General features: G+C 44.9%; 1 protein-coding gene across 2 annotated transcripts in view; it reads left to right on the top strand.

Moving 5' to 3' along the window:
* Positions 1-1,397: 1,397 nt before the first annotated feature.
* SLC27A6 (solute carrier family 27 member 6) overlaps positions 1,398-17,790 on the top strand; it is a 112,374-nt gene continuing 95,981 nt past the window's right edge. Inside the window, exons 1-2 of one of the 2 annotated variants that reach the window (XM_088475118.1) lie at positions 1,398-2,366; positions 16,764-16,973. In XM_088475118.1, the coding sequence (XP_088331244.1) occupies positions 1,886-2,366; positions 16,764-16,973 (691 nt within the window). In that variant the 5' untranslated portion in view covers positions 1,398-1,885. The remainder of the gene's footprint in view (positions 2,367-16,763; positions 16,974-17,790) is intronic. The other variant, XM_088475117.1, reaches the window with a different exon arrangement.

Below are 17,790 nucleotides of genomic sequence, written 5' to 3' on the forward strand. Positions count from 1 at the left end.
TATTGATTTCCTATGTTAGAGCATCTTTTTCTGGGGTACAGACTGATTTCCCCAATTCTTTCAGTACTTTTCGCCTGTTCCGTATTCGCCTAATTCTGTTTTCTCCTGCTTTGCAACTGAATTAGGTGAAAAGCGGGGAGGCGCATGGAATGATTTTGCCTCTGAAACAGCCGAATGAGGTGAAAAGTCGGACAAGCGAAAATGTTTCGACTTTTCGTATCTAATTTAATACCTCTCTTAGTCTTCCTGATCTGTGGGATTCAGTCACGTGCAATGTGGTCAATGACTGGGGAGGCATCAAAACTCTGTTGCCTGGCAGGGAGTATGATAGGGGTAGGAGTAGGCTGCACGTCCCTGGTGGGATTGTGTGGCCTACCATCTTGAAACTTAGCAGTTGTTATTCCTACACTCCACTTTGCAATAACAACATTAATGTTGCAGCTCCAACAGGGCAGACATTTGACAAACTGACTTGTTAGATAGGTGGCATCCTATGACAATGCACTTTGAAAGTCATAGTGATATCAGCCACTATGATGATATCACTATGATCCTGACACGGCTGAAATTATGAGCATTTCACCCATGCTGGTAAATGGTATCCATTAAAACACCGTCTATAATGTGCATTGATTGTTGGAATTAGTGTCACATGAGGGCAGTGGAGATGTTGCCCATAGCAACCAGTCAGATTCTACTTAACATTTAACTAACACCTTCAAGAAGCTAATAGCTAGAATCTGATTGGTTGCTATGGGCAACATCTCCACTTCTAAAAACTCTCACTTTAGTAAATAAGACTTTTGTTTTATTATTAAAAAGCAAGAATGCTACATGCAGGGCTGCCACAAGGTGATCCCATTCCCATCATATACTAAACATTTGTAAAATCAGTGCAACTTTTCAAATTGCTTGTACCCTGGGATATTGGGAAACAACTTGCAAAAAAATTTTTGAAAATCAATAAAAACAAATGAATGCACCATGCAAACAGGTTAAACATGGAAAAACCTTGGAACACTACTCTTGTTGCACTGGTTAGGTTGTATACTACATTTGCACATTTATCTCTGTACTGTACTTCTTTTATTAGTATTATTACAGTATAATCCACCCTTTAACATTATTTAGTCTGTAGCTAAATAAAAGGTATATAACACAAGTAACAGATTATTTCCTCTTATAAAGCCTGAGATCCTTATTCCTCACATATCTTACACTGCAGTGACCAGTGAGAAAGCTAAAGTGAGAGACTGAGTTCACATTGTATAACATACAACAGCACTTCCCCTGTTGTTCAGCTCCCCCGCCCTGCCTGCCTGACAGGCTTCCTCACTAGCAGCCCTCATACTTCTGACTGACTGAGGCGTTTATATGGGTGTTATCTAAGCCTTGGCTTGTAAACAAGTAGGCGGTGGTTACAGATTCCAAGCTCATCGTCTCAGAAACCATCCCCTTTTTTTGAAAGAAATAAGCCCATAATGTTTTCCTCTTCTCGGGAGTATAGGATAGTTTGGAGTCACTTGGAGCTCTGCAGACTTGCAGCGAGAAACATGACATCAAGAACAACGTGTCCTTCTATCAAGATCTGTAACTGACTATTCCTGGTGGAAGAGACCTGCAGAGACAGTAAAAGTGGATGTGACTTGGAAAGAAGGGATTGCCTTCCTGCTCTCAGATCCACAATCAAATATACTCTTGTTATAGTTGTTGCTTATCTTCTGTCCTCACTCCTCAGTGTGGTGACAGTATCACAGCTGTTGCTATGACACCCTGTAGACACACCTGTGTTTCCTCTGGGCCATTCCTAACTAAGTAACTTGAGCATTTTTGTTATTTTTTTCTGTCATTACTTTTATACTTTTTTTTGTTCTGTGCGCTAACTATGGATCTAGGCTGGATAACAGGGCTGGTGATAGGTTTGGCCGCTCTGCATTTCCTACAGAAGAGATTTTTCCCATACTTCTGGCTTGATCTGTTATACTTGTTGAAAGTAATCCGCTATGGCATCCTGATCGAAAAATATAGGAGGACAGGTCATGTCGTGACTGTTGTGGATCGTTTTGTACAACAAGCCCAGCGGTTTCCAGATAAGGCCTTTATAATATTCAATGGGCAGGTTCACACTTATGGTGATGTGGACAGAAGAAGCAATAGGGTGGCCCAAGTTTTCATGAACTACTCAACGCTGAAAAAGAACGACACGGTGGCGATGCTTATGAACAATGAGCCGGACTTCCTGAATGTCTGGTTTGGTTTGGCCAAAATTGGCTGCTTGGTGGCGTTTCTTAATTATAACATCCGATCCAGATCCTTGTTGCATTGCTTTCATAGCTGTGGAGCGAAGATCCTTATTGTGGGTGCAGGTAATGTCATCTCATTGGTTTTATGTGCTTCATTAATCCATCAGTATAAAATACAACTTTGAAATGCATTGCAAACTATACCACTTAACGTGCCATTGTGTGTAGGAATTGGTGGATGGTCGCTAAAGTTAATGCTAGTGGTGGTTTTAAGTGTCAGGCCAACCCTAGGCAAAACATTATTGCCCCCGTCCCCCATTTCTTGCATCAGAGCAGCTGACGATCCTTTTATTATCTAGCGGTACCAGCAGGGAGATGGGAGGAGGGGGGACGCAGGCGGCAATTTGTGTGTGCGGAGAGGTTGGCGCTACCTCCTGGGTCCCAGAGGCTTTAGCTTTGGGACCAACCATTCCTGGTCGTTATGATGGGGCTGGAGCCAGTGCCGCTGGTGTTTATTCATAGATACCTAACACAGCTACTGGGCGGCCCTGCAAAAACACAACCAGCTCTGGTTTTGTCCCCTTCATGACTGACCAGAGTCAGCTGGTCCTCAAGCTGTACCCAGCAGGTAGCCCAAACTTCTCCACACACAACAATTGCTTCCCAGGACCCCCTTCCTCCCATCTCCCCGCTGGTAGTACTACATAAAAAACAAAACAAAAGGATAAGCAGTTGCTCTGCTACAAGGAGGGGGCTGCCTGCGGTACTACCCCCGGCAGGTGGCGCCCATAGGCACGTGCCTCATGGTGGGGGAGGGGCCTAGTGGGGAATCCGCCACTGCTTATTGACACTCAACTTCAATCCCAAAGTATCTCAACAGGTCAGATTTTCAGGATTTCTGTCTGAAAACAGGTGAGATAATTACTGATCAAGCAAAATTATTTATGTCATCAGTGCATGATTAAGAAATCCTGAAAATATGACATGTTGAGGGTACTTGAGGTTTGGAGTTGAGATTTGTAATACAATCAACAACATCAATAATAACCCATGTATTAATTTTTATCTAGGTTTAAGCAGTATTCATGCATGGACTGTTGGTACAATCATGGGAACATGGCTTAAAGGGGCAGTTCTAGATAGGCTCAACTCTCTATTTTGGGGAACCACTCTCAGGGCCTGATTCAGCAAGGATCACAATTGCAAAGCTGTGATCCTTGCAGATATGGTAATGCAGCAGGAGGCATCACGCCTCCTGTGCATTACTTATCCAAGCTGCGTTGTCCAATGCAGCATCGAATAATCTGCGTAACATCGGCCAGCTAAGATGACCCATGGGGTCACGCTGCCGGCTGCCGCAGTTGAGTGGAAGAGGCCAGGAAATCTCTGTCAGCCGACGGAGATCCTGGCTTCTTCCCTCCCCCCCCCCAACAGCGGCGACATGCCTCCGTTTCAGGAAACTGAGGCTATCGCCACCCCCTCCCAGCCCATAAACAGCAGCAGACTCTCAATCACTGCCAGTCTGCACATGCGCAGAATGGTTCATTTACCTGCGCAGATGCACTGCTGAATCAGGCCCTCAGTTTCTGCCACAGTTATCCTGCTGTAACCACTCTTTCTCAACAGTGACACACAGGAGAGGAGAAAGCTGGCAGCAGAGATGGAAATCGGAACTCTGGCATTGAATGGTCGCTTGGCTTCTGACTTCAAATCCAGCTATGCGATGGCAACTAGCCATCGCATTGCAACCATTCGATGGTGCAGTATAACCATTACGATGGTTATACTTTGCTTATGCGCAGAAACAGTCATGGCTTTGCGCATACACACTTTAACTAAGCTGTGGACACCACTTCCCGGTGTCTACGGCTGAAAAAAACAGCCAGCCATCGGATGGGCATCGGAAAGCTGCATCCAATGGCTGGTAACCATCAAATTTTCACTATTCTATTGAAAAAGTACGTCTACTGAATCAGAAACATCGATGGTTGTTCACCATCGGCTTCTGATGTCCATCCCTAGCTGACAGTGAGAAATATGTTTGAGAATCAAACCCCCGCTCAGTATGGAAATAGTGGATGCAGCATGTGACTGGGGCTGGGGACTGATGCTTTTTACAGTTGTGTTTACTACACACTTGGGATGGGTTAGGTCATACAGAGCTGACGGCTCTACCCATCACTTTGGGCTGACGTCTACATTCCAGTAACAGTGGGGAGCTGTGTGAGGGCTGTCCAATGAAGGGGTACATGGGGACAGAGGCGTAACTAGCAGGGGGTGTACAACACGTATAGAAAAAGTATCAAATAGGAAATGATGAGTATAGAAAATGTTTATACTGTCTAATATGGTATTTTTACCAAGTCTGACACAACTTAGATTTACATTTTCAACATATGTAACAACACCAGGATTACAGCAGCTAAATAGTGAGCAGGCTGGGCAATGTAGTTCAAATACAACTGAGTAGCACATGAGTTATGTCATTCCCCTTCCTGAATCACTGCTTCACAACGTTTGACATAAGTCTTTATCCTAGCACAATTGACAACTGCTGTATACTCACCTTATTGTCAATTGGAAGAACACTTTGTAAAACCGCATTAAATCACATTTACAGAAAGACAAAGCTGCACACGAAGGTTGGATGACTTTGGAGGTTTAGCTGAGCATGCTGTTCCGTCATACTTGGTTAAATGCATTTTCTGGTCAGACAACTTTTGTATGAACAACCTGGGAAATGTTAAGTAAAAACTCCTTTGTGTTGGTTATTGTATACACCAGATGGGGAAAAAACACAGTATTATTCAAAAATAAGAGTAGTAATGAAGAAAGACAATACATTATTAGATGCATTATACAGAATAGTGCAGAAATATAATTGTTCATGCTTGTTATCCATTTAACACCACAACCTGTTGTGAAGGGGTTAATTCACAGTATTTCAGGGCCTCAGCCAGGGGACGCCTTGTTCCTGTGCACACTACCATGTGTTTCTTCTGCTATGAATCTCATGCACTGTTTGAGAACAAAAGGCGACTCCACACACGTGCAGAGAGAGGAGTAGTGTTTGGCAGACATGGATCTCTGATACATTAGTACAGGGTTTCCCAAACTCGGTCCTCAAGCCATCCTAACAGTCCAGGTTTTAAGGATATCCATGCTTTTGCACAGATGTTACAGGTTGAGTCTCCCATATCCAAATATTCTGAAATACAGAATTTTTTTAGCATGACTGAGATAATGAAACCTTTGCTTTCTAATGGCTCAGTGTACACAAACTTTGTTTAAGGCACAAAACTATTAAAAATATTGTATAACATAACCTGCAGGCTGTGTGTATAAGGTGTATATGAAACATAATTTAATCTATGTACACAAACTTTGTTTGATGTACAAAATTATAAAAAATATTGTATAAAATTACCTGCAGGCTGTGTGTATAATGTGTATATAATACATAAATGCATTTTGTGTTTAGATTTGGGCCCCATTCTCAATATATCTCATTATGATATGCAAATATTCCAAAATACGGAAAAATCCGATATCCAAAATACCCCTGGTCCCAAGCATTTTGGATATGGGAGACTCAATCTGTATAATCAAACTGACTGAGGTGCTAATTACAAATGTGTCAAAAACATTGGAATGTTATGGTGCATACACACGGACAGATACTGTATGTCAGATGAGCGATTGAACGATTTGCAAACGATTGAACGATTTTTGCCTGTATTAAAATGAATAAAATCGACCAACTCTGACTGGAAACACATCAGGTGTCAGATATCGTTATCTGACAAACGGGAACACACATCGTTCATTGTTGCCCACATGTCAGATTTTTCTTTCAGATATGAACGATTGAACGATTTTTAAAATCGTTATCGTTCAGATCTGAAGAAAAATCTGACCGTGTGTATGCACCATAAGTCCCCTCCTCAGCACGTTGTATAAAGCAGATACAATTACCGTTATGATGACCTGTATTTTGCAGTGGGTGTAACCACAGGCTTGCCATACCATCCTTTTAATTTGTGATGCATATAAATTACACAGGCTCTGTGGCTGTCTGTCTCCATTTCACCTGGTTTTAAGTAGCCACAGAACCTGTGTATAGTAATTCACCTGTGTTCCAAATGAAAGGGTTGATGAGGCAAGCCTATGTAACCATGATGCATGCTGCTTCACATCAAGCAACCTCCAATACTAGAGTGCCTTGCTTACCTGGTATCTGTGTACTAGAAGGCTGTTTTATGTAGTGTCAACATTATTGTACACGTAGCTGAATAAATAAATGACAATAAATCTTTATGAATAACTTTGGGTACAAAGGACGGTATACAATCGGGAAGCCGGGTGCCTTAAAACCAGCAGCCGGCTTCCCGACTGTCATATTCCGGCGAGGGATGAAATGCCGGGCGTCTAGATGTAGACGCCTGACATTTCCCCGATGCCGGGAGACAGGCGCCCGGCATCCCGATCGAAGGAATGCCGGGCGCCGCGAGCGGACAGCCATGGGGGGGGGGAGGGTTAGGTTTAGGGCACCCAGGATTTCCAGCGCTGTCGGGCTTCCGCTGCAGGGAACTCTGCTTTGGTCGGCCAGGCGCTGCCGGGAATCGAACCATGTGGCCGGCGGTATTTCATACCGATTCCCAAAGGACATATACAATTCTAATAATAGTGTGTACTTCAGATAGAATTCAATGTTTCATGTTGACAATAACAGAAATATATAAGGTATGTAGTCGGCATCTGGGCGCAGACAATGCCGGCAGTCAGAATCCCGGCACTGGAATCCTGACAGCAGTCAGAATCACGGCTCCAGAGTCCTAACGGCTGCGATCTCGATGGTGAGTATTAGGGTTAGGGAGAGGGTTAGTTAGAGGGTTAGGCTGCCGAAAGGGAAGGTTAGGGTTAGGCTGCGAAAGGAGATGGTTAGGGTTAGGCTGCAAAAGAGGATGATTAGGGTTAGGCTGCGATAGGGGATGGTTAGGGTTAGGCTGTGGCAAAGGTGGGTTGGGAGTAGGGTTAGGGGAAGAGTTAGAATACTTACCTGCATATGTTAGGATTTCCACCATCAGGATTCCGTTCCCGGGATTCTGACCGCCGGAAATTATCAGTGCCCGGATCATGTACCCAACCCACATATAAGAATAGGTAAAAATATTATCCAGTCAGATGGGCCGCTAGATCATCAGGTACACTAAGAAAATGAAACGTTTAGTGATACAGCAATACAGGCTTTTTAAAATTATTGTTCTTTATATTGAATCCCCCTATAGTAATAACAATGTAGTTACCCCAAAAAATGTTTGCATTTTATATTATTTTACAGTCTGAATGAAAAGTGGAAGAGATACAAGTGAATGTGCAAAGATCAGACACATACTGTATACTGCACAAAAAAGTATAAAAATGGACAAAACGGCGCATATAATATAGTTCTGTTATAACACTGTTGTTAAATTAGTCGAGTAACTATCACCCCCAATGGGGAAGCAAGATTACTATGAAAAAGGACTGTTTGAGTATCCTTTAAGAAAAAAAAAAAACATATCTAAAAAGCACGCTGTGCAATCTGTAAAAGTATGAAATACATATACAAATCAAACATAAAATCAAAAAGAGCCCCTAATTAGTCATGTGTAAGGGTATGCATTTAGTACACCAGAGGAAAGCCAGTTCCACAAGAGAAAATCACTGTATGATGTAAAACATAGGATCCATGTAGCACTTATATTTACCGGTACCACTCAGGGCCTGATTCAGAGCCGAACGGTCTGACCAGATTGCTCGCTCTGAATCAGGGCCCTCCTACCTGTTCTTGGAGCGGCCTCATGGACGCTCGCATAGCAGTGGGTTACCACCCACAGCTATAGCGAGCGTCCATGATGATGGTCGCGATGGTCAAGACCATCGCGACCATCGGGCTTGCGATGAGACCCTGCGGTAGGGTCTCACTGCCGCAAGCCCTGGAGTGATTTAGGTTCTTATCAGCGGCTCACCTGGGTTTGTGACGTTGCTAATTGGACCTTAGGCTGGTAAGATATGGTGTGGTCCAAAGGGTCACGCTTGCAGTTGTTTCAAGCTGATGGTAGGATTCAGATGTGGCGCAGACCCCATGAGGCCATAGACATCAGTTGTCAACAAAGCATTGAGCAGGCTGGCGGTGGTTCCATTATGATGTGGAGTGTGTTCACGTGGCATGGGTTGGGTCTGCTAGTCCACCTGAACAGGTCATTGACTGGCATTGCTTGATGACCATTTGTGGCCCTTCATGGACTTCATGTTCCCCCACAACAATGGAATGTTCCAGCAGGATAAAGCGGTCATCAGTTCCAAATTGTCCAGAATTGGTCCGAGGAGCATTCTGGAGAATCCCGACATGTGGCCACCACATTTGCCCGACATGAACCCAAACAAGCATTTATGGGACGTGGTGGAGAGGTCCATTTGCACCCGAGATCCTGCACTTACAAATATTAGGGAGCTGTGAGAAGCTATCCAGAATGCATGGGTCAACATCTCTCTAGAGCACATGTTCCCAAACTCGGTCCTCAGGACCCCGCACAGTGCATGTTTTCCAGGTCTCCTCACAAAATCACAAGTGAAATAATTAGGTTCACATGTGCATCTTTCAAAATGTGTCAGTGAGTAATGAATACACCAGTGCACCTGCTGGGTTATCTGGAAAATGTGATCTGTGTGGGGTCCTGAGGACCGAGTTTGAGAACCACTGCTCTAGAGGATTCCATCCACTTTTGTAAGTGATGACACGTCAAGATGCTGCACTTTGCCGGGCTAGAGTGGGTCCTACACGATACTAGGCATCTATCCCATGACTTGTGACACTTCAGTGTATAAAGACAGTCAGTTATTCTGGTTTTATCTGTACCAGCCAATCAGTTGATCAGAAAAAGCTGTGTTCAAAGGGCCTGATTCAGATGTGGAAATAGAGTACAGGGGCATACACACTAGACAATGTGCTGAAAGATATTGGGTGTACACACTGAACGATATGGTTCAGTGGCATCACCCTGCCACTTCTCTGAACAGGCACATTCTGATGATATCGGCAGATTGGACTGCATGTTTGCATGACATCAAACATCGTTAAGAACCCACGGGAGCGTTCATCGTTGGTCGTTTGGTGCATACACACTGGACGATATGAACAATATATCGTTGAACGATATTGTTATTCATATCGTTCACTTTTATTTTCTAGTGTGTATGCCCCATAAGAACGAGCAAGTAACTGCACCTTGGTAAAACCATGCTGCACTGCAGGTGGGGCAGATTTAAAATGTGCAGAGAGATTTAGATTTGGGAGGGGTGTGTCCAAACTGACATCTAAATTGCAGTGTAAAAATAAAGCTGTTCAGTATTTGTTGGCTACATACAAAGACAGCAGGTATTTACCCTACATGCAAAACAAATGCATGCACTTGCTCCTTTTACATTACAGCATGGTTTGTCCAGGTACACAGGGCCTGATTCAGAGATGAACACAACTGCAAATCGCACACACATCGAGCGATTGTTTGGCATTGTACATACGTATGCATCGCAGTGCGCGGAGGCAGCAGTGCAGTCGCCCTGCATTCTCGCAGACCACGGAGGCCCATTGCAGATTGATTGACAGGAAGTGACCGTTTGGGTGTGTTGACGGGGGGTGGTTAGCGAAACGAAGACGTGCCTGGCCGTTTGAACACCGTTACGTGGGCGTGCATAAATTAGCCACTACAATTGCATACTCAGCTCTAAGTGGCAGAAGAGCTCCCTGGCCTGCGGTTGGTCTGACTGCCGCAAGGGTAAAATGGCCGACGATGAACTTCAATGTTACCAATGTTTATGTAGGTATACGAAGTCGCATGCAGGTGAGAAGGCAGTATTGGGCGTCTCTATGCTTGGTGATCTTTGCTAACATTTGTATATTTTTGCAACTGCGTTGCATACAGAAAAACGCAGTTGCGATCACATTAGTGTCCGTCTCTGAATCAGGCCCACAGTTACTTGCTCTATCTTACTCTATTCCCAAATCTGAGGCCCAAAGTGCGGAACATTCAGTAGGCCAGGAAACATCAGTTTTGCTCCTGCCGTGAGTGTTGATTTGCATATGTGTTACTAGTACAGTAGTGTTCTGCCAAAGCATTTTGTGCAACAGGTTGGTAGCAATGACAGGGGGCGCAGATGGAAGGGAAACGTGAATGGAGTGAGGTTGCTCTTGCCTCCATATACCCTACCCTCCAAAATGACCCCTTCCACCCGGTACAAAATGATCTGCTCCTGGACTTCCCACCTAAGTAATGATTGCAGACACCTGTGCTGTGCTAGTTAATAGATGAGACAGGTGTTTCACCATAGGTGGCTGCAATCATCAATTAAGAGGGAAGTCCAGAAGCAGAGCATTTTGTTCCGGGTGGAAGGGGTCATGTTGTATAGATCACAGGTTCTCAAACTCGGTCCTCAGGACCCCAAACAGAGCATGTTTTCCATGTCTCCTCACAGAATCACAAGTCAGATTATTAGATCCACCTGTGGATCTTTTAATATGTGTCAGTGAGTAATGACTACACCTGTGCACCTTCTGGGTGACCTGGAAAATATGAACTGTGTGGGGTCCTGAGGACCGAGTTTGAGAACCACTGGTATAGATGATATGAAATAACAGGGTGGAGAATCACATTTCTATATAATACAAACAGTCCAGGTGTTCCCTAACTCCCATTTAAGGTAAAGCCTAGCAGTATTTTAGTATAATAAAATAAACTGTATTTCATGTAAGTGGTGGTTAAGTGGCAGAAGACTGGATTTTGGTGTAATTTGTTCCCCTTTGTACAGTGCACCACTCTACATATTCTGCTTCTCGGCACTAGTCTACAGATGAGCCTCCCAAGTGCAGAATTAGACATGCACATCAATATACAACATCAAGCTGATTGTTCAAATGCACCAGTGGAAAAACAAGGTGTTTTGGGGTGTGCAGTGACCAGTGGCATAACTAAGGGGGGTCGAGCAGGGCGTGTGCCCTGGACGCCGGCCCGCCCTAGTTAGGCAGTGTAGCGCCCACCGCAGTGTGTGCGGTCAGTGCTACACATTTACACAGGACCGGCGCTAGGCTGCACAGCTGAGCCCCTTCCTCCCCCTGAGCGCTTGTCCAATAGCGCCAGGAGGAGGGTGGGAGGCGGGCTCAGGCTGTGCTAACAAACACATCACCGCCAGCCTGGCAGCGATGTGTATGTTTACCAGCAGCCAATGAGAGTCAGACGTGGATGCAGGTAAGTGTATTTTATTTTTAATGTGTCTGCACTACTGGGGTCACAACGGGGGAGGGGGTGGCTACTACCGGCGGTACCATTACTGGGGGGGACCTCTACTGGGGGTGGGGCACTACTGATGTCTACTACTGGGGGGGCTACTACTGGGGGCACTTCATCGGGCTGAGGAACCTCTACTGGGGACTACTACTGGGGGGGGGAACTACAACTGGAGGCACTATATAAGGGGCTTACTACTAGGGGCACTGCACTGGGGGGACCACTACTGGGGGCAATAATAGGAAGGACCACTTCAGGGGCACTGTATGAGGGGCACTGGATAGGGGGGATCACTACTGGGGGTCTGCATAAGGGGGACCACTACTGGGGGCACTGCATTGTGGGGACTGCTACTGGGGGCACTAAATAAGGGGTACTGCATAAGGGGGAACACTACTGGGGGCACTTCATAGGGGGGACCACTACAGGGGGCACTAGATGGGGGGGGGACCACTACAGGGGGCACTAAATAGGGAGAACCACTACAGGGGGCACTAAATAGGGAGAACCACTACAGGGGGCACTGGATAGGGGGATCACTACTGCGGGTACTGCATGGGGGGGACTACTGTTGGGGGCACCACTATTTAAGGGGCTTACTGCTAGGAGCACTGCACTGGAGGGAAAACTACTGGGGGCACTAAATAGGGAGAACCATTACAAGGGGCAATGGATAGGGGGGATCACTACTGGGGGCACTGCATAGGGGGGACTACTACTGGGGGCACTATATAAAGGGCACTGCATAAGGGGGGTACCACTACTGGGGCCACTGCATTGTGGGGACTGCTACTGGGGGCACTATATAAGGGGCACTGCATAAGGGGGGATACTACTGGGGGCACTTCATAGGGGGACCACTTCATGGGGCACTGCATTGGGGGGGACCACTACTGTGGGCACTGAATAAGGGGAACTAATGGGGGGCTGTATAAGGGGGACCACTACTGGGGGTACTGTATAAGGGGCACTACTATGGGCCTGCATAAGAGGGACCACAACTGGGGACATTGCATACTGGGGGTACTGTATAAGGGGCACTACTATGGGCCTGCATAAGAGGGACCACAACTGGGGACATTGCATACTGGGGGTACTGTATAAGGGGCACTACAGGGGTTAAGGTGCATATGGATAGGAATGTTCAGAGTGACGATAAAAGGGGGTGTGTCATGTTGACACGCCCCATTTTTAAGTAACCACTCCCATTTTTCGGCAGGTGCACAAGGTTGGCTCCATTTTCAAATTTGTCCTGGGCTCCAAATACCCTAGTTACGCCACTGGCAGTGACTGTGCTTTATAAATGAGGCCCACATAGTACATGCTTCCTGTCCTTTATAATAAAATATCTACAAATAAAAGTATCTATATGGGCCCCACTTACCCAGCAAGGAATCATTTCCTCCTGACCAGTAACATGATGCTCCAACTGTCTGGACTTATCATGATGTACCTACTAAGGAAGGGATAAAGGACCTAATTCAGAGTCGGTCGAAGCGGCCGCACGGTCGTAAGCGAAAGGGGCCGTATATGCAAATGATTCCCTCGCAAGTTGCGTCCCTAAGATCGGATCGATAGTTGGCCGACCAAGGGCAGGAAGCGGTCGGAAGACAGAAAATACGCCCCCTTCTCTTACGCATTGCACGTCATCTCCGAGCATATAAGGATTAATGGAGACCATCGGCAACCATCGAAACTGGTCGTAGAGCTTAAGGTTGACCATACCCTCACTTAAGGTCTACAATCATGTCAGTGTAAAAACCTCCCATATCACATGTGCCATGACGCTACTTTGTTAATTATGCACTCCCATAAACCGTATGCACTCCCACAAAACGCCGTCCGCATAATTAGGCACACCTGCGTTCGGATCTCCCCCCCCCCCCCGTTTTCAAGCTCTGTTAGAGCCGAAATCTCTCTGGGGCTTGCGGCAACGAGACCCTACCACAAGGGTCTCGTCGCAAGCCCGATGGCCGCGATGGTCTTGACCATCGCGACCATCTTCCTGGCCGCTCGCTATAGCTGTGGGTGGTCACCCACAGCTATGCGAGCGGCCAGGAGGCCATTCTAAAAAAAAAAGCACTTAGGCACTTGGGGGGAGGTTAGAGTTACGCACCCCTAAGGGAGGGTTAGGGGGGGTTAGGTTAGTAATAAAAAAAATACTTACTTGTCGGGATCTTCACTGCCGGTCCTCCGCTGTCGGGACACGTCTGGCGGTATTCCATACCGATCCCAGCCTTAATACCTGGACTGTCAAGGCTTCTACATGCTACACGATTGTTAACGATTTGGCCGATTCCGACGCATCGGAATAACAAATCGTTAAAATCGTGTAGTGTGTATGCACTATGGGCCGTATTCAATTAGTTTCGCACCCGCGATACTTTTTCGCATGCCGGACTTTTCGCCTACATCACGTATTTTAGCTGCGGAAACTTTTCGTGCGCGCCCCCGCTATTCACATTATACATATCCAAAACACGAAAACGCTAAATGGCGAATGCAAACCAGACGAAAAGTGCTGTCAGAATTGGGTAAATCAGCCTGATACCCCCTAAAAGATGCACTAACATTGGGGATCAATGTACATGCCCCCAAATAGCCCTAATAAAGCTATTTGGGGTACTTTAAGGTGTGTCAATTTCTTCTAATTAGCGTCTTTGCACTAATGGTGAAGAATAGCATTAAGCAGGTTTTTTTTTTTATAAAATAAGTAGTCCTGTGAAATTTGGGGTTCTTAAAAATAGGTGCAAGCATGGTTTAAAGTCGCTAAAATAAAGTTTTAAAAACGCACCTGCAGGCCAAAAAAACACCTCACCCATACTTGCAGACCCCCCAAAAGTCTATTTCGCTAGTTTTTAAGCTTGTACCCCCACTTTGCACTTTTTCACCCCCTTTTTCGTAGTAATTTTTTGGGGTGCTGCTCTAAAGTTTTTTAGGTTTTTTTTTTCACACAGTTGTCCCAAGGGTGCAGAGTGGTTCTTCCTCCTTTGCACCCCATAATAGCGATTTTGAACTTTTTTCGACACCTATTCATAGGCGAATCTTTTTTGCCTATTACATTGCATTGCATTTTCGCATACACTTATAAGAGTTTGCAAATGAATACGGAGATAAGTTTCCACCTGGCGAAAAGTCACAATCGGCGATACTTTTTCGCAGCTAATTGAATACGGGCCTATATCGCGCAGTGCGCGCTCCCGTGCGGTTGTCACATCATCTGGTCTTTTGTACATGCAGTCCAATCAGACGATGTGGCTGACGAGCCCAGCGGTATGCGGCAGGGGCTAACCTATCAGGCAGTCAAACACCGGATTGTTTAGTGTGTACGGGCTGCCCGATCTGTCGGCGGTGGGGGTCGTCTGTCGCATCGTTGGGTACACACGTTATTTAGTGTCTACCCAGCTTTAAGTGCCTTGAGGACCAAGTTTGGGAACCATTGCACTAGACTGATAACAGTACATCAAAGCACAAAAAATTGCATTTCTCTTACAGGACTGATGCATGCATCAGGTCTCTATGTGTTGATGCTATAAAAGGGAATAACTGAGCAGAACTACCATTTTTTTATTGAATGCACTGTGGTCTGCCCAACATATTCATGATTCTGAGTTGCATGCAGCTCAGTTTGCACCAGCATCTAGCAAAGCTCGAAAGCGTCTAACGGATATCTTTACACCTCTTTGGGAGATTCTGAGTTGGATAGATCTCGCCCGTTCTCTCCATCGATGAAATGGGTGTTGCTGGATGTTGTGGGCATATAGTCAAAGTTGCGTCCTATTCTGAGTTGTGTGTATGTTGAGGGGATGCCTATTTCAGAAGAACACCTTGCACTCAGCATGGGATCCTAATGATGACGGCTGCACAGTTGGATGGAAAACAGTGGGGCGACATTCTGTTAGCCAATGCGGAGCAGTATGCAAATCAGAATCAGACCTATTGGTGTAGACACCCTAGTGTAACATATCAAAATTACAATACAACAACATTTGTATAAAAAGTAGAGAGTAGCGGTTTGGTTTTGATTTTGGTTCTTATCGCCAACGTAATGCTAGTTCAGATCTGAAAATGTCATCTTATTGGTTATCCAAAAAACGTGAGAGCCGGATAGCCAATAAGATTACGTTTTCAGATCCGAATGTAACTGAGTCATATCCAAATCGCTCATCTCTAGTGTAAAGGTTTGGTTGAGTTGATGAAAATGTGTAAAATGTTGCAGAGAAGCCAGTGTTTAAATGGAAGGTCCAGGCTTCAGTTACATGGAGACCACTGGTGTGCAATGAATAGCTTATTGTCACAATGTTGGTCCCTCCTCTAGCTCAAAACCAAGAATACTTCGAGAACACTTGTGTGCAATGAATAGCCTATTGTCACCATGTTGGTCTCTCCTCTAGCTCAAAACCAAGAATACTTGTGGGCTAATCACTTTTCTGCTGCTAATCAGGGAATGCAATGCCTCCTGCAAGGGCTCACAGCCCAATTATCCAATTACTGAAAAATAGAATAGCATTTCTTCCTGATCTGAATCAAAGTATGGAAGGCAATGAACGCATTGAGGCTATAAATGGTTCTTAATGAGTAGCTTCAAACACTGGAGCAGCGGGACCTGGAGGGAGAGAGAAGTCTCGTCCTAGAAAGTAGGGGGAGCAGTAAGTATTTTGCTTTTCATGTTTGGCATCAAATATAGCTTGGGATATGTCGTGCCATATTATTATTGTTGGCATGAGACATGTCTCCAATTTGTATGTGTGTCCTCAACCTTACTTAATTTTTTCCAATTAGTACCAGATATAAACTTAAGCCGCGTATCCACTTGCCGATTAAAATGAGCAATTGAACGATAACAACATCGTAATCGTTCAATCGCTCATTATTCGGGCATGAAAATGATGAAAACAACCAGCGATGCGCGCTCCCACTGGTTGTTTCCGACCTCAATCATCGCCCGAACATGCCGGTTAATCTGCCGATAACGACAGATTGTGCATGTTCAGGGATGAGGGAGGGTGCCTGCACTGAACGACATATCGTTCAGCGTGGGCATCTACAGTATGAGGAACGACTGAACGATTACGATGTCGTAATTGTTGAAACGTTCCTCAGTCGGCATGTGGATACGCACTTTTAATTATAGTAAAATGTTTAGTATTGTTAAAATGTATAATTCCAAAACGTTTTTTTGTTGTTTTACAAGATATGCTTGACTCATTGGAAGAAATTCTGCCAAGCCTACAGGAAGACAGCATTGCAGTTTGGGTAATGGCTAAAGAAACCACTCTCCCAGGTGTAAATACTGTCTTAGACAAACTGGAAACTGTAAGCGATGAACCTGTGCCCCAACGCCTACGATTCGTCAGTAGCATAAATGCTGCAACTCTGTTCATTTTCACCTCAGGGACTACAGGTAAGACTTTGTACTGGGCCCAAGTGGTCAGCTGTGTAGCTCACATTTGTTGCATTCTTTGTAGCACAGTGTGTCACGTCTTATACGGTGATGACAATGTATGTGGTTTACCAGTAATAATCTGACACATTCAATATAAAATGTTTGGTGATTTTGGAAATTTCTTCATATTGTCTTTTTTTAAAGTATTTAAAAAAGCAAATATAACCAATTGTCTTATATGAAGTCACAGACAGACCAGATAGGCAGGATCATATTTAGTTATGGCGCTGGCATATACACTGAATTAGAAAAACTCCTAAATTAGTAGTTGTGCATGCCTTATCACCATGCCGTCTTTATCCAACAAGCCCTCCACCATTATTTGTCCAGAGGAAATATTCCATGTTTTGTACCATGGGCCTCTTACAAGTGCATTTGTGCACTGAGCCTGATTCCAAGATTTACTTAATGCCAATATTTATGTAGATTGAGCAATTGCTTACCATTGTGGAAACTGCACGCAGTGATTGCATTGTGATCACGCCCGCACACAGTTGTAGCGTGGAGCCAAGACACCAGGAGCATGCCTATGTAACAGCGCCCCTCCCCCCTGTTTAACTGAATTTCCCAAATAGGGCATGGCTAGCATATTAGGCTAATTTGAGGTGGAATAACAAATTATAAATAGTCCAGCCTCTTCTGCTGTATATTACACAACAAATTATTGTTTAATTAGTTTGATCATTTATACATTTTATGAGTGAGACAAATCCATATACTGATTATAAAAATATAGGATGCACTTTTACATCCCCAAACATAGGAGCTTTCAAAA

The sequence above is a fragment of the Taudactylus pleione genome, unplaced genomic scaffold (genome assembly GCF_031769625.1).
Source record: "Taudactylus pleione unplaced genomic scaffold, aTauple2 ptg000162l, whole genome shotgun sequence".
In the NCBI taxonomy this organism is placed as follows: domain Eukaryota; kingdom Metazoa; phylum Chordata; class Amphibia; order Anura; family Myobatrachidae; genus Taudactylus; species Taudactylus pleione.